At 42.4% G+C, this 20,659-nt stretch overlaps 1 protein-coding gene across 1 annotated transcript in view; it reads left to right on the plus strand.

Moving 5' to 3' along the window:
* Positions 1-20,659, plus strand: part of LOC311104356 (myoferlin-like) — a 60,017-nt gene that overhangs the window by 25,184 nt on the left and 14,174 nt on the right. The window contains exons 9-36 of the mRNA XM_084146171.1: positions 212-262; positions 628-658; positions 788-903; positions 1,156-1,282; positions 1,667-1,770; positions 1,891-1,959; positions 2,063-2,106; positions 2,291-2,373; positions 2,510-2,548; positions 3,505-3,629; positions 5,487-5,600; positions 6,064-6,241; positions 8,158-8,282; positions 8,401-8,510; positions 8,988-9,180; positions 9,422-9,577; positions 11,100-11,231; positions 11,355-11,518; positions 11,819-11,933; positions 13,091-13,193; positions 13,497-13,636; positions 14,069-14,233; positions 15,195-15,282; positions 15,688-15,765; positions 16,088-16,269; positions 18,425-18,583; positions 20,102-20,203; positions 20,427-20,588. Coding sequence (XP_084002297.1) covers positions 212-262; positions 628-658; positions 788-903; positions 1,156-1,282; positions 1,667-1,770; positions 1,891-1,959; positions 2,063-2,106; positions 2,291-2,373; positions 2,510-2,548; positions 3,505-3,629; positions 5,487-5,600; positions 6,064-6,241; positions 8,158-8,282; positions 8,401-8,510; positions 8,988-9,180; positions 9,422-9,577; positions 11,100-11,231; positions 11,355-11,518; positions 11,819-11,933; positions 13,091-13,193; positions 13,497-13,636; positions 14,069-14,233; positions 15,195-15,282; positions 15,688-15,765; positions 16,088-16,269; positions 18,425-18,583; positions 20,102-20,203; positions 20,427-20,588 — 3,255 coding nt within the window. The remainder of the gene's footprint in view (positions 1-211; positions 263-627; positions 659-787; positions 904-1,155; positions 1,283-1,666; positions 1,771-1,890; positions 1,960-2,062; positions 2,107-2,290; positions 2,374-2,509; positions 2,549-3,504; positions 3,630-5,486; positions 5,601-6,063; positions 6,242-8,157; positions 8,283-8,400; positions 8,511-8,987; positions 9,181-9,421; positions 9,578-11,099; positions 11,232-11,354; positions 11,519-11,818; positions 11,934-13,090; positions 13,194-13,496; positions 13,637-14,068; positions 14,234-15,194; positions 15,283-15,687; positions 15,766-16,087; positions 16,270-18,424; positions 18,584-20,101; positions 20,204-20,426; positions 20,589-20,659) is intronic.

The following is a 20,659-nucleotide window of genomic DNA, read 5'->3' on the forward strand; positions in this document are numbered from 1 at the left end:
GATTATTTCATTCATTCAGATCTAGGATCTGTTATTTTAGTGTATTAAAACTCCTTGATTGTGGAGCATTATAAACTATGAAGCATTTCAGAAACTAGGGGCTGGCTTTGTTTCAACATCACTAATCCTCTCTCTCTCTCTCTCTCTCTCTCTCTCTCTCTCTCTCTCTCTCTCTCTCTCTCTCTCTCTCTCTCTCGCTCTCTCTATGCAGGTCTATGATTCCTACTCCCTCAGAGCAGACAGTCTAATGGGGGAGTTCAAGGTGACATAGACATTTAAATATCCTTACATCCTAATTTACAAAAAGTGCATCTCATTTAGTTATTTACAGAGCAATATATTAATTACATACAATCTATTATGTTTGCATGTCATAACAATGACAGAAAACATTGGATAAATCACATGGATCCTTTGTTCAAACACGGTATGGCTACAATGCACACTACTACACTGTATTTATACAGTATTGCATTTATTTATGTAATCAACCTTCCAGGCAAAAACCTCATTATCCATATTTGGTTGATATTTAATTGAGTTGTCAACAAACATAAATTAGTTGAAATCTGGTTAAAATCAGTTGTGTATTGTATCCGTAACCAGACTTTCTTTGTATTTTATCAGTTGGATGTTGGGTACATCTACGACGAACCTGGTAAGTTCCTCTTCACAGAAGAGTGATAAAACAAAGAAAGTATTATCTTGATCTTCAATTATCTTAAAAGACATACTTTGTGTGTGTGTGTGTGTGTGTCTGGTATGGGTGTATTCATATGGTCAACAGCCCATGCCATAATGAGGAAGTGGCTTCTCCTGAGTGACCCTGATGACTCTAGCTCGGGGGCCAAAGGTTACCTGAAGGTCAGCCTGGTGATCGTGGGGACAGGAGACGAGCCACCGGTACGACTGCTGTGTCACTATGCTATGTCACTTTACACCTCACCTGTCTGTCTCTACATTTTCTACCATTGCACTTAATGTAATATTGATTATACAGTGTATAGTATAATGTGTATACAATATCAATCTCCTCTCCTCTCCTCTCCTCTCCTCTCCTCTCCTCTCCTCTCCTCTCCTCTCCTCTCCTCTCCTCTCCTCTCCTCTCCTCTCCTCTCCTCTCCTCTCCTCTCCTCTCCTCTCCTGTGTGTTCAGACTGAGAAGAGAGAGCGGAACGAGGAGCTAGATGACATAGAGAGTAATCTGTTGGTGCCGGCTGGGGTAACACTCAGATTGGTCACTCTCAACCTGAAGGTGTACCGTGCAGAGGACATGCCTCAGAGTACGTGTATACTCCTTCTTTCTCTGTACTCCATCTCATCCTCCTTCCTCCATCAGCAGCAAAGTATCATTTAGTCCAGTCCAAAAAAACCTTGCCCCTTCCCTTATCCCTAAACCTATTTTTTTCTTCCACCTACCACTAGGGTATGCATATTTCTAGGTAAAGGAAATGTGTAAGCAATATGTGAGAAGTTATGGCAGCCACCACCATATTGATTGCACGTATCTGCAAACACCCAGTGATTAAGGGCTATTTTTGGATCTGGAAATTCATTTCAAGTAATCAAACATTGTCATCAGTGGGCCTCCTCTTTCACAACGTTGATTGAACATCTGTTATTTGTTATGGTGGTGTATGTTAATATCCATTATCTCCATCTTACAGTGGATGATGCGTTTGTGCAGACTGTGAAACAAGTATTTGGAGGGGAAGGCGATAAGAAAAACTTAGTTGATCCATTTCTGGAGGTCAGCTTCGCTGGCAAGAAGGTAAAGCTAAGACTCAGAACACAACTCCTAGAATGCAAGAGAAAGAAAAAACGTAATTAGGCAAATATCTTCAGATCTTTGGTTTGATGTTGCTTAATGATTACATTGTTTTGGTTTCAGATGTGCACCAAAATTGTCGAGAAAAATGCCAATCCTGAGTGGAACCAGCTGATCAACCTTCAGGTCAAGGTATGAACTAGCTCTCTCGTACTATATGTAGTACACCACATCTTTGGATGACAGTATCACTGGAAGCCAGACAAACACAACATGCTCTCATTTCCCTGTTTAGTTCCCATCCATGTGTGAAAGCATCAAGTTGACTGTATTTGACTGGTAAGACTTTGGTTATCGTCCCTGGAAGACAGATACAGTACATGTATGGATTGTTATAACGGTCTACTGTGTATTACACTATCCACATTCATGAATACCTTCACTTTTAAATTCTGCTACTTTGAGTTGAAGAGATGGAGCTCGTATGAACGTTTATTAACAATGCATTGAACTGTTCACACAGGGATCGTCTGACCAGGAATGATGTGATAGGAACCACATTTCTAAATCTGACCAAAATAGCCTCATCTGGTGGTGAGATTGAAGGTATGGTATCGCTCTTTCTCACTCTCTCGCTCTCTCTCTCACTGTATGTGGGGGTGTGTGTGTGCGTGTGTGTGTGTGTGCGTGTGAGAGTGTGTGTTCCCTGTCTCACCCACATTGCATCTGTCCCTTCAAACAGATACACCTGCAGAAAATTGCACCACTCTGTCATCTGAAGGTAAAGAACCATCATATTATTGTATGAGGCTTCCCTATAGGGTGGCAGGTAGCCTAGCGGTTAGAGCGTTGGGCCAGTAACCGAAAGGTCGCTGTTTCGAATACCTGAGCCGACAAGGTAAAAACAATCTGTCAATGTGCCCTTGAGAAATGCACTTAACCCAAATTTGCTCAAGGTGTGCCGTACTACAATGGCTGACCCTGTAAAACAACACATTTCACTGCACCTATCTTGTGTATGTGACAATAAAACATATCTTTATATATTTTTTTATAGCCTTTGTCAAACAGGCATAGCACTTGTAAATACAGTACTACAGTGTGACTACCAATGTAGCATGGGAACTACGCTGTATTACCATGTATAAAAAAAAACGGGGGGAGAAAACTGAAAAACAGCTTCTATCTCCAGGCTATCAGACTGTTAAATAGTTACCACTAGCCGGCCTCTGCCCAGTAGCCTGCCCTGAACTTAGTCACTGTTACTAGCCGGCTACCACCCGGGACTCTACCCTGCACCTTAGAGACTGCTGCCCTATGTACATAGTCATTGAACACTGGTCATTTAATTATGTTTACATACTGTTCTATTCATATACTGTCCATACTGTCTATACATGCCATTATATGTATTTATATTCCGGACTCTAACATTGCTTGTTCTGATATTTCAAAATGTCTTTCTTAATTTTTAGGGGGATTTGTCTGTATTTTTTTGAATTGTTAGGTATTACTGTTATGTTGGAGCTAGAAACATAAGCATTTCGCTGCACCTGCGATAACTTCTGCTAAATATGTTTACGCGACCAATAACATTTGATTTGTTAACACTATCGCTCAGAGTCTGGTCGCCAGGCTAATTACGCTGTACCTGGCAATGTCCTGGAGTAAATATTACATTAATTCAAAATAACTGTACCAAACCATTTCACAAAGAGAAGCTGCCTTTTATTTCAGTGAGCAGTGGGCAGGCAGAGGTGGGTTTCCTCCCAGCGTTTGGGCCTTGTTACCTAAACCTGTACGGCAGTCCCAGGGAGTTCACTGGCCTCCCAGACCCATACGAGGAGCTCAACTTTGGCAAGGTAAGACCAGCCCTGTGGTTGAGTACAAGTGATTCAGCTCTGGCAGGAGGTTTTGTTATTATTTTTTCTTATTGTAAATATTTGCATATCTAACATGCACAACTCTCTCACAGGAAAATGTAATTATTAAGATTCAGAATGGAAATTGTTGTAGACAATTGTAAATGAGCTCTTGTAGTCAATAAAACTATTAAGCATTCACCTAGGGTTTATTCTTTAGTGGCCAGCATTGAACTCTCCTAGACACAAATACATTTTAGCTTATATAGGCAAGGGACATCTGGTTTAGATCAGTATTCTCTTTTCTGCTGAGTTTCTTGGCAAGCTTATCTATTCTATAAAACATACATATAGGTATCCAAGTGAAATACACCTCAATGTATAACATACAGTTGAAGTCAGAAGTTTACATACACCTTAGCCAAATACATTTAAACTCAGTTTTTCACAATTCCTAACATTTAATCGGAGTAAAAATTCCCTGTCTTAGGTCAGTTAGGATCACCACTTTATTTTAAGAATGTGAAATGTCAGAATAATAGTAGAGAGAATGATTTATTTCAGCTTTCATTTCTTTCATCACATTCCCAGTGGATCAGAAGTTTACATACACTCAATTAGTATTTGGTAGCATTGCCTTTAAATTGTTTAACTTGGGTCAAACGTTTCGGGTAGCCTTCCACAAGCTTCCCACAATAAGTTCGGTGAATTTTGGCCCATTCCTCCTGACAGAGCTGGTGTAACTGAGTCAGGTTTGTAGGCCTCCTTGCTCGCACACACTTTTTCAGTTCTGCCCACAAATGTTCTATAGAATTGAGGTCAGGGCTTTGTGATGGCCACTCCAATACCTTGACTTTGTTGTCCTTAAGCCATTTTGCCACAACTTTGGAAGTATGCTTGGGGTCATTGTCTATTTGGAAGACCCAAGCTTCAACTTCCTGACTGATGTCTTGAGATGTTGTTTCAATATATCCACATAATTTTCCTTCCTCATGATGCCATCTATTTTGTGAAGTGCACCAATCCCTCCTGCAACAAAGCACCCCCACAGCATGATGCTGCCATCCCCGTGCTTCACGGTTGGGATGGTGTTCTTCGGCTTGCAAGTCCCCCATTTTTCCTCCAAACATAACGATGGTCATTATGGCCAAACAGTTCTATTTTTGTTTCATCAGACCAGAGGACATTTCTCCAAAAAGTATGATCTTTATCCCCATGTGCAGTTGCAAACCGTAGTCTGGCTTTTTATGGCGGTTTTGGAGCAGTGGCTTCTTCCTTGCAGAGCATGCTTTCAGGTTATGTCAACATAGGACTCGTTTTACTGTGGATATAGATACTTTTGTACCTGTTTTCTCCAGCATCTTCACAAGGTCCTTTGCTGTTGTTCTGGGATTGATTTGCACTTTTCGCACCAAAGTACGTTCATCTCTAGGAGACAGGAGTCTGTAAACAATTATTGGAAAAATGACTTGTGTCATGCACAAAGTAGATGTCCTAACCGACTTGCCAAAACTATAGCTTGTTAATAAGAAATTTGTCGAATGGTTGAAAAACGAGTTTTAATGACTCCAACGTAAGTGTATGTAAACTTCCGACTTCAACTGTATGTGGGATTGCAACGTTTCATACTTCCCTTCTTCAAATCCAGATTGTCCGGTTCTAGTTCAACTTGGATAATAGCTTTAAAGCACACAGTACAGTACAATTGTCATTAAGCTGAATCTTTCCTTCACAAAATGCATTTTTTTAATGTCTCAAGTAATTTCCTGTGTTGATAGGAACATTCTGTGTAGCAACAGGATTACAGTATCACTGTGTTGTTTCGTCTCTGTCTGTCTCTGTCTGTCTGTCTACCAGGGTGAAGGGGTGGCATACAGGGGCAGAGTCCTCATCGAGCTCTCCACTCAGCTGGAGGGCAAAGCTGACAGGAAGCTGGACAACATCTCCAGTGATGACATCCTGGTGGCCCAGGTACACAGAGAGGGCAGGATCCTGTCATAGCTGGGATATTGTTGCTTCATGTATTAATAAAGTTCTGAAACAGGGTTGGTGTCAGATCCAATTGAAGGCAGTCAATTCAGGAAGTAAATTTAAATTCCAGTTTAATCATTTAAAAAAGGGCATCTATTTTTGATGACTTCTCAATAAACTGAAAGGTAGAAGCTATTTACTTCAATTTAAATTACTTCCGGAATTGATTGCCTTCAATTCGAATTGACCCCAACCCTGGTATGAAACTTGCAAAACGTAGAGAAGAACTGATGAGAAATGGATACAGAGAAAGCTAGAAGGGAAAATGTTCCCCCTTCCATCCAGATTTCTTGTGTGTAGACCAGTGTTTCCAAATCCAATTTTGTTTTAGTCCAGCAATAACACACCTGTAATGAATGTACAATGGAATTAAGCACCCCTGACCTCTTGTCTGTTCTTTCAGAAGTACCAGCGGAGGAGGAAGTTCTCGCTGTGTGCCGTGTTCCACAGCTCCTGCATGCTCCAGGAGCCCGGTGAGCCAATCCAGTTCGAGGTCAGCATCGGTAACTATGGCAACAAGCTGGACTCCACCTGCATGCCGCTGGCGTCCACAACCCAGTACAGCTGTGCTGTGTTTGACGGTGAGAAAACCTAGACTGTACACCAGTGTACAGTCTTAAATCCTGATGGTTACCCTCCTGCTGTGCTAGCTATTGTTCCAGCCCAGTGCCAACACACCTGACTAATCATCAAGCCCCTGATTAGACCTGATATCTGCATGTTTACAAAATAAAGCTTTTTAAGCACCCATGCTTTGAGAGCATCTATCAATTCTAAAGGCACAAAGCAGACAAACTATGCACAGTCATGCATATCAAAACAGGAAAACATAGAGTACCAGTAAAAAGTTTGGACACACCTACTCATTCCAGGGTTTTTCTTTATTTTTACTATTTTCTACAATGTAGAATAATAGTGAAGACATCAAAACTATGAAATAACACATATGGATTCATGTAGTAACCAAAAGAGTGTTAAACAAATCAAAATATATTTTCTATTTGAAATTCTTCAAAGTAGCCACCCATTGCCTTGATGACAGCTTCACACACACTTGGCATTCTCTCAACCAGCTTCATGAGGTAGTCACCTGGAATGCATTTCAATTAACAGGTGTGCCTTGTTAAAAGTTAATTTGTGGAATTTCTTTCCTTCTTTAATGCGTTGGAGCCAATCAGTTGTGTTGTGACAAGGTAGAGTTGGTATACAGAAGATAGCCCTATTTGGTAAAAGACCAAGTCCAAAGTATGGCAAGAACAGCTCAAATAAGCAAAGAGAAACGACAGTCCATCATTACTTGAAGACATGAAGGCCAGTCAATATTTCAAGAACTTTGAAAGTTTCTTCAAGTGCAGTCGCTATGATGGAACTGGCTCTCATGAGGACCGCCACAGGAAAGGAAGGCCCAGAGTTACCACTGCTGCAGAGGATAAGTTCATTAGAGTTAACTGCACCTCAGATTGCACCTCAAATAAATGCTTCACAGAGTTCAAGTAACAGACACATCTCAACATCAACTGTTCAGAGGAGACTGCGTGAATCAGGCCTTCAAGGACACCAATAAGAAGAAGAGCCTTGCTTGGGCAAAGAAACACGAGCAATGGACATTAGACCGGTGGAAATCTGTCCTTTGGTCTGATGAGATTTTTGATTTTTGGTTCCAACCGCTGTGTCTTTTGTGAGATGCAGAGTAGGTGAACGGATTATCTCCGCATTTGTGGTTCCCACCGTGAAGCATGGAGGAGGAGGTGTTATGGTGTGGGGGTGCTTTGCTAGTGACATGTCAGTGATGTATTTAGAATTCAAGGCACACTTAACCAGCATGGCTACAACAGCATTCTGCAGCGATACGCCATCCCATCTGGTTTGGGCTTAGTGGGACTATCATTTGTTTTTCAACAGGACAATGATCCAAAACACACCTCCAGGCTTTGTAAGGGCTATTTGACCAAGGAGAGGGATGCATCAGATGACCTGGCCTCCACAATCACCCGACCTCAACCCAATTGAGATGGTTTGGGATGAGTTGGACCGCAGAGTGAAGGAAAAGCAGCCAACAAGTGCTCAGCATATGTGGGAACTTCTTCAAGACTGTTGGAGAAGCATTCCTCATGAAGCTGGTTGAGAGAATGCCTAGAGTGTGCAAAGCTGTCATCAAGGCAAAGGGTGGCTATTTGAAGAATCTCAAATATAAAATATGTTTTGATTTTCTTAACACTTTTTTGGTTACTACATGATTCCATATGTGTTATTTCATAGTGTTGATGTCTTCACTATTATTCTACAATGTAGAAAATAGTAAAAATAAAGAAAAACCCTTGAATGAGTAGGTGTGTCCAAACTTTTGACTGGTACTGTACATGCCTATAAAAACTGCAATGCTGTTCCCAATGCAGTAGAGACATCCCTATACAGCAGGACTGAATTGTCAAGTTGTACAGGTATATACCACTCTGCAGCTTGAACTGGAGATGACTTAGTTCTGGTTCTCATGTAGGTAACCACTACTATTACCTGCCCTGGGCTGACACCAAACCTGTTGTCATCCTCACATCGTTCTGGGAAGACATCAGCCACAGATTGGATTCAGTCAACATCATCCTCTGCATCGCAGATAGACTGGTGAGAAACACTTTCAACAAATTGACCAATCAATCAACCTATCAATCAATCAACAAATCATGGGACAATTCTCAGTTGTTGCAACTTTATTATTTTGGTCTGGTGTCATTTCATCCAGGAATCCAACCTCACGTCTTTGAGAACAGCCATCCTTGCCAAAGCCTCAGAGGCGCACTTGGCTGAGATCTGGCTCAAACTCATAAACCTCATGATTGAGGACCTGAGCAGGTAAGACGTTCATCGATCCTATCTCGGCTTATGATCGTTTCTTGCTAGGTTCTGTTTGCTTCCTTCTAACTTAACTTAGCTTCACACTAGCATCAGATTGCTTCATGATATGTTCTGATAGCTTAATGCTAGTTGTGATAATTTTATGCTAGGTTCTGGTAGCTTTGTGCTTGGTTATGATAGATTCACCCTAGCTTCTCTTAGAGTCACACTAGCTTCTAATAGCTTCATGCTAGGTTCTGATAGCTTCACCCTAGTTTCACATTTGTTAGTTCATGCTACATTGTAATAGCTTTATGCTAGGTTGTAATAGCTTCATGTGATGTTGTGATAGTTTCATGCTAGGTTCTGATAGCTTGGTGCTAGGTTTTGATAGCTGAACACTAGCTTCTGATAGCTTTATGCTAGGTTCTGATAGCTTCATACTAGGTTCTTATAGTGTCATACAGGTTCTTATAGCTTTAAAGCTTCTGATAGCTTTCAGGTACCAGAACTTGAGGGCAGGCCCAACCTGACGGCGCTGGACGTCCAGATTAAGAAGCTGCGTGACTCGGCGGTGGCCAGCATCAGAGAGATGGCCAAACGCATGAAGGAGGAGGCCACCGATGTTATTGCCACTCTGACAGACATCGAGGACTGGCTGGAGAGACTGAAACAGCTTGCAGAGGAGGTCAGGAGCAACAAGACATTGACATTCTCATTACATTCAGGGTTCAATAGCACATTGATTATTGGAATGTACTTAAAAGTAAGAGCATGCCCTTATTTTGAGGGTGCCATGACTTGTTATGGGAGTGCCAAGCCCACTCAATTTGAACCCTGAGCACAAGTACCATAATTGTCTCTCTCTCTCTCTCTCTTGTTCTTTCTCATTCTTCCTCTCTCATACCTGTCTTTCGCTCTCCCCTCAGCCCCAGAACAGTATGCCTGACGTGGTGATCTGGATGCTGCGTGGAGAGAGGAGGGTGGCGTATGCCCGCCTCCCAGCCCATCAGATCCTCTACTCCACCTACAGTGAGCAGGCCTGTGGGAAATACTGTGGCAGGACACAGACCATCTTCATGCAGGTACTAGGATGAAGAACAGACTGATACTAGTGATAATAGTAGTAGTAGTAGTAGTAGTAGTAGTAGTAGTAGTAGTAGTAGTAGTAGTAGTAGTAGTAGTAGTAGTAGTAGTAGTAGTTGTAGTAGTAATAAGTGTAGCAGTATGATAATGGTAGGGAAATACTACGGCAGGACCAATACTGATCATGCTACTACTATTATCACTAGTATTAGTAATTAGTGATAATAGTAGTAGTAGTTATAGTAGTAGTAGTAGTGGTATAATTAAGCACGACCACGACTAAGGGCTGTATCCAGGCACTCCGCAGTGCGTTGTGCATAAGAACAGCCCTTAGTTGTGGTATATTGACCATATAGCATACCCCCTCAGGCCTTATTGCTTAAGTATTGTACAGGGGTCGGCAACAGGTGTCCCTCGGGCCAAAACCAGCCCGCAAGTGATATTTTTGTCCCCCCTCAACGTTTTTAATGAAATATATATATATATATATATATATATATATATATATATATATATATATATATATATATATATATATATATATAAAAATAAAGGATTTTAGTTTTTGCAAAGTTTTTGCAAAGAAAACAATTGTAAAATCACCAGGAATTCAGCAAAAAATTTGTTTAATTTAGGTATTCTGTACCCAAGTATTCCCATGAAAAAAAAAAGAAACGTGATCATGTCTCAATGTAATCAAGGTATGAAATATTTATTTTCAAATACAATCTCTTTTTGGAATTAGTTGGAATTAGTGGTCAATTTGCAGTGTACAAATTATTGTAATTATGTTCCATCTCCCGACCATGCAATCCGACAAAAATCGTCCCGCTACTGAATCTAATTGCCTACCTCTGGTATAGTAGTATGATAATAGTACGGGAATAATGCAGCAGGACCAAGACAGTCTTCATGCAGTTACTGAGGTGTACAGAGAGTTAAAACTCATGCCACAGACATTGTTAGTAGATATTGAAGCGAAACTGGTTGAAATGACATCATTATAATCAGAAACTGATGTCCTTTCAACTAGTTTTCCTCAGTTTTGTCTGCTGGGAAGAGGCTCATAATCAGTTTTGTGTCCAATGACAATGTCTGTCAGGGGGCGAAGAGAGGAAGAGTCCAGGGGGCGTATCTGTTTGAACGCAGGTGCATTGGTTTAAACCTCAGATATAGCATAAACATTCAGAGATAACATGCAGTTAGCTACTTCTCGTTTTCATAGGTGATGTACAGTAGGGTTTGATGGTATACCGTATATATACTGTATACCAGTGTATGAAAAAAAAAATGTATGCACTCACTAAACTATAAGTCACTCTGGATAAGAGTGTCTGCTAAATGACTAAAATGTAAAATGTAAATGTATTTCGGTATGATGTTCGATACCATCAATATCGTTGAAACATTAGCCGGTTAGCTAAAGGTACCTAACGCCGATTAGTGCTAGATATGAAAATCTGGATACCGCTCAACCCTAATGTATAGTATTTCGTTTTGTTGTTCGTTCGTTTCGGGCAGTACCCCATGGACAAAAACAAAGGCGTGAAGATCCCTGTCCAGCTCCGTGTCAACATGTGGCTGGGGCTCTCTGCCCACGAGAAGAAGTTCAACAGCTTCTCAGAGGGAACCTTCAGCGTGTTCGCAGAAATGGTAAATATTATTATTATTTACAATGCTTTGTTTTACAGTCCTAAAGCTGGTATTTTACCTGGTCTTTACTAAGCTGACAAATCTCTTTTCTCTCACCCCCTCGTTCTCCCTCTCCCCCCTCAGTATGAGAACCAGGCCCAGGTTTTTGGGAAGTGGGGCACCACAGGGTTGGTGTGCCGGCATAAGTTCTCTGACGTGACAGGGAAGGTGAAGCTGAAACAGGAGCGCTTCATGCCCCCCAGGGCGTGGGAGTGGGAAGGCGAGTGGTTCGTCGACCCCGAGAAATGGTGAGCGTGTTGGCTGTTAGCATGCTTAAACACACACAAGTATAAATGTATCCTGCGCACACACACACACACTCATACTCACATATTCACTCATACTTATACTCACATCCACACACACACTCAGGGCTTGTGGTTAAGGTTAGGGTGAGGTTAAGGGTTAGGGTTAGAGGTTAAGGAAAATAGGATTTTGAATTGGAATCAATTATTTGGTCAACACAAGGATAGTAAAACAAGCGTGTGTGTGTGTGTGTGTGTGTGTGTGTGTGTGTGTGTGTGTGTGTGTGTGTCTGTGTGATTCAGCCTGCTAACAGAGGCAGACGCGGGGCACACAGAGTTCACAGACGAGGTCTTCCAGAGCGAGACACGTTTCATTGGTGGGGAGTGGAAGCCTGCTGCCGAGCCCTTCACAGATGTGGTGAGACAGAGCAACACAGACCCACACACAAACACAGACATACACACACACACACACACACACACACACACTCACTCTCTCACACACACACACACACACACTCATACACACTCACTCACTCACACACACACACACACACACACACACACACACACACACACACACACACACACACACACACACACACACACACACACACACACACACACTATTGCTAGAGACAACCCTGTCGCCTGTACTCAGACCCCTCTAAATACAAGAGGAAATAAATATGTAACACCGAGAAGTTAAGCTGAGACCCGTCAGTGTCACATTCATTTTCACTTCAGGACGAGATTGTATGTTCTCTTTTTCTTACAAAAAGAGGCCAACGAAACTGAAGCCATTTAGTCTGTTTCCTATGCAATTTGATCTCCTAGACTACGTAGGGACAGGTGCTCTTTCCTGGATTCATTTTATGCACATATCACTCACTGTCAGCCACATAGAAGTAATGTTTGTCTAGTGTATGTTTCCCTTGTCAAGAGAGCTGCATGCATATAGCCTGGGTACCGTTCCACTTTTTGTCTCTACTTGTCATGCCAAGAATTGTAGATACAAATAAATACAAGTTGTTTCTTAATAACAGTATTTATAGTTGTTCTTAAAATTCTAGTTTTATATTGCACACGCGCCATTTTCCTTAATGTTGTCATGGAATTGGAAAACAATAATGTTATTTCTAATAACCAATCAGCGGCATATTGAACGTTGAGACTGCCAAATGTCCAGTCTGTTTGGCATATGACACGGAGTACAAGGAGTGAAAACAGGTCTGGATTTCAGGCTAAGCTACGTAGCCTGGATGTTTTCAAACTGTGATGCTTATTGTTTTGATGTCGGGGAGTTTACACAGCCAGCTACCTTTTACCACAATGGTGCTTGTTTCAATTAATCCCCAAAATACACAGGCTTAGTTAAATACTTGCTAGCAGACTAGAAACCAATGTGAATCAATCCCTCCCCACACAGAATACCCAGAGGGGAAAATAGAGTGCTACTTCACTACTTTTATAAACAGTGTCTCTGTATTGTTTTGATGTTGTATGTGGTATCACATGTTGTTATACAGCCATTGTGTAATGTTGGAAGTGAATGATTGTGACTGTTTTGTGTAGAATGGGCAGAAGAGCCAGAGTCCAGGGGAGATAGAGTGTCCTGCTGGCTGGAAGTGGGAGGATGACTGGAGCTTCGACAGCAACAGGGCTGTGGATGAGAAAGGTAAAGAAGCACTGAAATTATTCCCCTTCATATCCATAACCCAGATGCTAACACTCAGTTTGATTTTATAGTGTACTGTTGTATACTTGTTTCAATCAAACAATCAATCTTGTTTAAGGATTGTATTATTATGTGTAGAACAATATGGCACTGTATTGTATACAATCTCATTGATTCACCTCTTCTGTACTGTATTTGGACTCATATTTTGACATTACCTATTATAACCAATGTGATACTACAGTATAAAGCTGAATGTCCTCTGAATCTGTATACCGTTTGTCACTGTGTGTTGTGTACCAGGTTGGGAGTATGGCATCACCATTCCCCCCGATGACAAGCCCAAGTCCTGGGGAGCAGCAGAGAAGATGTACCACATCCACCGCAGGAAGAGACTCTTACGACCACGCAGGAAAATAGCAGACACTAAAGCAGCACCTGAGGTGAGAGGAGGAGGAAGAGGAGAAGGGGAGGGAGGAGGAGGAGGAGGAGGAGGAGGAGCAGAAGGGGAGGGAGGAGGAGAAGGAAGAGGAGGAGGAGGAGAAGGGGAGGAGGAGCAGAAGGGGAGGGAGGAGGAGAAGGAAGAGGAGGAGGAGGAGAAGGGGAGGGAGGAGGGAAGGGAGGAGGAGAAGGAAGAGGAACAGGAGGAGAAGGGGAAGGAGAAAGAGAAGGAAGAGGAAAAGGAGGAAGAGGAGAAGGAAGATGAGGAGAAGGAAGAGGAGGAGGAGGGGAAGGAAGAGGTTATAGAAGAAGAGAGGAGGAAAATGTTTAGTGTGAGTGGAAGCATGTGTGTGTGTGTCTGTATGTTTGTCAATTTCAGGTGCTAAAGTTCTAGTTCTTACACACTGTCCACTGCCTCTCCGTTGATTCCACAGAGGCGGGATCCCGGTGAAGGCTGGGAATACTCGTCCTTGATTGGCTGGAAGTTCCACAGGAAGGAGCGTTCGTCTGACACATTCCGCCGTCGCCGCTGGAGACGGAAGATGGCTCTGTCAGATGGTATGGGAGCGTCAGCCATCTTCAGACTGGAGGGGGCGCTGGTTAGTAACCCCTTCTGAGTTCAAAAACAATTGACCACACAGGAAGGCTAGACTTAAACTCTCATACCACACAAGTACATCAAAAGTGCTTCATTTGACAAATGTTGAATGTTCACGTGCAGAAGATTGACTATCAGTCATCAATTGTATAATCTCCCAGCTGTGTGACTGGGTTGTGGAGAGAAATAAAGTACTACTTTAGCTACAAAGGCTTTGGGAAACCCAGTCCATGTTAATAAAATGGGATTTGGCCAAGTGCCTTATAATGTGTTATCTTGATTATAATATCCTCTCATTATCCTCCTCCATCTGCCCCTTCCTGCCCAGTGATCCTGGTTGGCACAGCACTCAAAAGGCACAGATTAGACAGGAGTTGACTCATGCCCTATTTATTTATCTACAGTGTTGTGCTATTTGTGCTGCTGTACCATCATGGACCCTATCCAGAAACAAACCCTAACCCCTAGTCCACTTCTGGAGATTCAAGAGGATTGGATAGATTTAAGCAATATCGTTATTGCTCCAGCGGGCCCTCTATAGGGGTCCAATAATCTAAAATCTTCTATGTGTCTAGGGGGTAGGGTCTAGGGTTTCTTTTTCTGGACAGGGCCATGGTTGTGATGATTGTGTTATTATGTCCTGATGTCATGTCATGATGAGCTTGTAATCAATGCAAATATTTTCATAATGCATGATCATGATAAAGTAATATTCATAAAATAAAGACAAATGTATTCTACTTTCACCACTCTGGAATTACCCATCTCTCTAATGAAGGCCTTGCTAGTCCTGTTCTGAAGGGGTCTCTGTTTCTCTGGCTACGTTTACACAGGCAGCCCAATTCTGATATTTTCCCCACTTATTGGTAAAAGAGCAAATCTGATTGGTCAAAAGACCAATTAGTGAAAACGATCAGACTGGGGGTGTCTGTGTAAATGCAGCCTCTGTGTTTTGTCTACAGGGGGTAGATGTTGATGAGAAGGCCAGTAAGAAGGACGCAGCCAGACTGTTTGGTGCCAACACACCCACCGTTTCCTGTCATTTTGACAGTGAGTAACATTGCAGACACTGATTAAGTGATTAAGGCTGTGGCCACACAGAGATAGATGAAAGAGTATGAAAAACACATATGCATCGTTCACGGTCCGGTTTGTCCATCAAAAAGTTAAACTCATTTTCACATTTTGCATACGAGTTGCATACTTAACAAGATGGACAACATCAGCGTTTTTTTGACGGATAGACATTCATCATCTCCTTTGTTTGTGAAGGTGTGTCTCCACTAGAAAAACCACTGGCTCAAATGTTGTTGTTTTTTTTACGGACAATCTCTGTCTGGCTGCAGCCTAAATGTTTATTTCTCCTCAGATTCCTCCACTCCACTGCCCTTCCTCTCAGGAAGTCTGGGCCCACACTTTTCAGATGACATTAAATCACTATCACTCTCTCCTCAGGGTCGTATACGTACCATCTGAGGGTGTATGTCTACCAGGCCAGGAATCTCATCGCCATGGACAGGGACAGCTTCTCAGGTGAGGAACACCATAAAAAAATATATAGCTCACATATTAATTTTTTTAGCTTATTTTCAATTTACCAAGCGGATTGTTACATCCAAACGATTTGTTTGTTAGCTAGTTATTGAGCACCGTCCACAATATCCTGGCTAGCACTTTTGAAACATTTAAGCAATGCTAGTGGAAACAGACTGGTTTGTTTCCACTAGCATTGCGTGGGGAAAGAGAGAGGTGGAGGTGGAAGCATATCCCGATCCTCACAGCAGTTGTAATGAACCACTAGCTGATTAAATCAGTTTTATCAATACAATGACTGTGCTCTGGTCTCCTGGTTCAGATCCCTACGCCCATGTGTCCTTCCTCCATGTCAGTAAGACCACGGAGGTCATCAGGGCCACTCTGAACCCCATTTGGGACCAGACCCTCATCTTTAATGACATCGAGATCTATGGAGACCCCCAGACCATTGCACTCAACCCCCCCAACGTGGTGCTAGAGCTCTACGACAGTGACCAGGTGGTACGTACCCTATCCTACCCTCACTTACTCTACCAGTTGTAATGTATTAGCGACACTTAGTGGTGCAATACCAGCCGAGCACTATACAGTCGTGGTCAAAAGTTTTGAGAATGACACAAATACTAATTTTCACAAAGTCTGCTGCCTCAGTTTTGATGATGGCAATTTGCATATACTACAGAATGTTATGAAGAGTGATCAGATGAATTGCAATTAATTGCAAAGTCCCTCTTTGCCATGAAAATGAACTTAATCCCCAAAAAACATTTCCACTGCATTTCAGCCCTGCCACAAAAGGACCAGCTGACATCATGTCAGTGATTCTCTCATTAACAGAGGTGAGAGTGTTGACGAGGACAAGGCTGGAGATCACTCTGTCATGCTGATTGAGTTAGAATAACAGACTGGAAGCTTTAAAAGGAGGGTGGTGCTTGAAATCATTGTTCTTCCTCTGTTAACCATGGTTACCTGCAAGGAAACATGTGCCGTCATCATTGCTTTGCACAAAAAGGGCTTCACAGGCAAGGACATTGCTGCTAGTAAGCTTGCACCTAAATCAACAATTTATCGGATCATCAAGAACTTCAAGGAGAGCGGTTCAATTGTTGTGAAGAAGGCGTCAGGGCGCCCAAGAAAGTCCAGCAAGCGCCAGGACCGTCTCCTAAAGTTGATTCAGCTGCGGGACCGGGGCACCACCAGTGCAGAGCTTGCTCAGGAATGGCAGCAGCCAGGTGTGAGTGCATCTGCACGCACAGTGAGGCAAAGACTTTTGGAGGATGGCCTGGTGTCAAGAAGGGCAGCAAAGAAGCCACTTCTCTCCAGGAAAAACATCAGGGACAGACTGATATTCTGCAAAAGGTACAGGGATTGGACTGCTGAGGACTGGGGTAAAGTCATTTTCTCTGATGAATCCCCTTTCCGATTGTTTGGGGCATCCAGAAAACACCTTGTCCGGAGAAGACAAGGTGAGCGCTACCATCAGTCCTGTGTCATGCCAACAGTAAAGCATCCTGAGACCATTCATGTGTGGTGTTGCTTCTCAGCCAAGGGAGTGGGCTCACTCACAATTTTGCCTAAGAACACAGCCATAAATAAAGAATGGTACCAACACATCTTCCGAGAGCAACTTCTCCCAACCATCCAAGAACAGTTTGGTGATGACCAATGCCTTTTCCAGCATGATGGAGCACCTTGCCATAAGGCAAAAGTGATAACTAAGTGGTTCGGGGAACAAAACATCGAAAATGTGGGTCCATGGCCAGGAAACTCCCCAGACCTTAATCCCATTGAGAACTTGTGGTCGATCCTCAAGAGGCGGATGGACAAACAAAAACCCACAAATTCTGACAAACTTCAAGCATTGATTATGCAAGAATGGGCTGCCATCAGTCAGGATGTGGCCCAGAAGTTAATTGACAGCATGCCAGGGCGGATTGCAGAGGTCTTGAAAAAGAAGGGTCAACACTGCAAATATTGACTCTTTGCATAAACTTAATGTAATTGTCAATAAAAACCTTTGACACTTATGGAATGCTTGTAATTATACTTCAGTATACCATAGTAACATCTGACAAAAATATCTCATAACACTGAAGCAGCTTAGTTTGTGAAGACCAGTACTTGTATCATTCTCAAAACCTTTGACCACGACTGTACATACATGTGATACACTGATGTACATGTATGTGGTAAATGTGTGCGACCACCACTAAAGTACATTTCAATGATACCCGTGAGTCCGAGTCAAGTCAATACATTACACCCGTCAATTTCCATCCACTGCCTGTTCACCTGGACTTATTCACCTGTGCCCTGTTAAGTCACATCCAGCCTTGACTATTTCGACTGCGTCATATTGTAAGTTCAACAATATTTATGTCCCATTGTTTTTGACTAGTGCAAGCAGTTGATACTTTTATTGTTTCAAGCGTGTATCTCGGAAACATCTTGGATGAGTGCACTGTTGTATTTATCTTTTCCTTTACGGTTACTCTTGTACTATTAGGTTTTACTTGGAATTATCTGGATATGTGGTTGTTTTACCTACTTTAGTTGAATGCACTGATTGTAAGTCACTCTGAAAAAGATTGTCTGCTAAATGTACTAAAATGTAAATGTAGATGCTACATATCCCTGTGCTGTGTCTGGCTCTCAGGGTAAGGACGAGGCCATGGGTCGCTGTACGTGCCCCCCTGTGGTGAAGCTGGACCCCGGCACGGCGGTCTCCCCCAAACTGCTGTGGTTCCCCGTCACCACGAAAGGCCGCAACGCTGGAGAGATGCTGGTGGCTGCCGAGCTATTGCTGAAAGACAAGGTAAAGTACTACCCAGCTAGCACATAACGTTCTGAGAACCGTATGTTTCTTAGAGCTTGGTGAAAGCTTGGTGGTCCTATGGTTATTTTGCATACAACCTTCCCACAACTTTCTGGGAATGGTGCAGGATAGTTGCTTGGCTTTGGAACATTCTCAGCACATTTAAGGAAACTGACAAATAAACGTTATTTTCTTGGTATTTCATTACTTTAACAGAACGTTTCCTAAAACGTCCAAAATGGTTACATTTAATTAAAATGTTGGTAATGTTCTAGGAACATTCTCCAACTGGTTTGACATTGGGAATGTTCTCAAATAGTTATGAGAACGTTAAGAAACAACGTTCTTCTGTGGGAATTTCAGTACTTCTGCACAGGGGTTGGAACCAAAATTATTTTCCAAATGTTTCGTTCTGAACAGAACCATTATTTTTTTCGTTCCGTTCCACTGTTCCGACCAGCAAAATAAAGTTCTGAACCGGTTTGAACCCCCAAAAAGTAACAGTTTATATTGTTCCTTTCTAAACCTCTGAAATCTACATTTTTTTACTTTTAGCTTGACATTAAATTACATCAGCAATGGATAGAGCAGCTTGCTATGGAGCGGGCAAGCTATGTACATGCATTGAACAGACAAGTGTAGTGTAGGGTGCGACATGCGACTGACATTTTGCAGGTGAGGAGAGCGCTGGTCATGAAGCGCTGGGCATCTTGTTGTTATGACATGTATTATCTAAATTAGACCCACAGAATTATACCTAAGGAGCGGTTTCTATGAAGGAACTTTGAATGTCTGAACTTCAGAGAGTTGGCTTAACTAACATTGGACCAGAGCTAGCCCTTGATCATGACTCTCAGTTCCATTCCATTACATATAATGCCACTTAGAATTTGAGAGCTAGACCAGAGCTAGCTAACATGCTAGCTAGATAACAAGTTTATGTGTGCAGAGCGGCACCAGAATTTAAATAAAAACAGGTCTTCCCTTTTTGTAGTTAATAAATTCAATATGAAACGTGATAACTATAGTATATTTAACTACCAATTTCCATTCTCAGAAAGTTTTGAAAACCTCCCAGGAACATTTTCAGAGAACCATAATAAAACGTTCTCAGAACCTCCCTGCAATTTAAAAATGACGTTCCCAGAACAGGTGAAATTTTCACTTACGTTCTCAGAACGTTTAAGAAAGTTATGGCTTCTTTCCCAGAACAAATGGGGAACCAAAAATGTTCCCACAACTTCCAATGAAACAAATATGCTAGCTGGGTAGTGCCCAGTGTTGTTTCCAAATGGTGACCATTCAAGGTAAAAGTAGCTCCTAACCACAGATCTAGGATCAGATTGCTCTACCCCTAACCTCAAGCACCAGGCAGGTGAAAAATATCTGTGTGTCAGTGGTTGGTGCAACTTCCACCAACTCCAGTCCAGGTCGAGTTACCGTAAAGCACTTTTTTTTGTTTAAAAAATCACGATATAAAATACATTTTATTGATTTATTGATGTGTATTACTTTTAGGCCAATGAGAGTGACTTGCCCCTGGTGCCCCCAAGACGAGGAACGACGCTCTACATGGTTCCCCAGGGAATCAGGCCTGTCGTACAGCTTACCGCCATTGAGGTGAGGCCTCAGGCAGCCTGCAACACCATCACACGCACATTTGTGCATGCATGAACTCATACACACACACACACACACACACACATTCACACACATGAACACGCACACACGCAAGCACACATGCACACACACACACATTCTCCTCTGTGTTTCTCTTTCTCACAATCTCACACGTTTCTGTGTGCCTGCATGTGTGTGAGCATGTGTGTGTGTTGTGTCCTAGATCTTAGCCTGGGGTCTGAGGAACATGAAGACCTACCAGTTGGCCACGGTCACCTCTCCCAGTCTCATAGTGGAGTGTGGGGGGGAGGTCGTCCAGACGGCTGTCATCAAGAACATCAAGAAGAACCCCAATTTCCCCGGATCTGTCCTCTTCTTTAAAGTGGTACTGCAACTTCCCTTCAAACTCAGTGTACTGTATAACACTTCTCTCTATGAGATATACTATTAATATCA

The sequence above is a fragment of the Coregonus lavaretus genome (assembly GCF_964263955.1).
Source record: "Coregonus lavaretus genome assembly, chromosome: 28".
NCBI lineage: Eukaryota > Metazoa > Chordata > Actinopteri > Salmoniformes > Salmonidae > Coregonus > Coregonus lavaretus.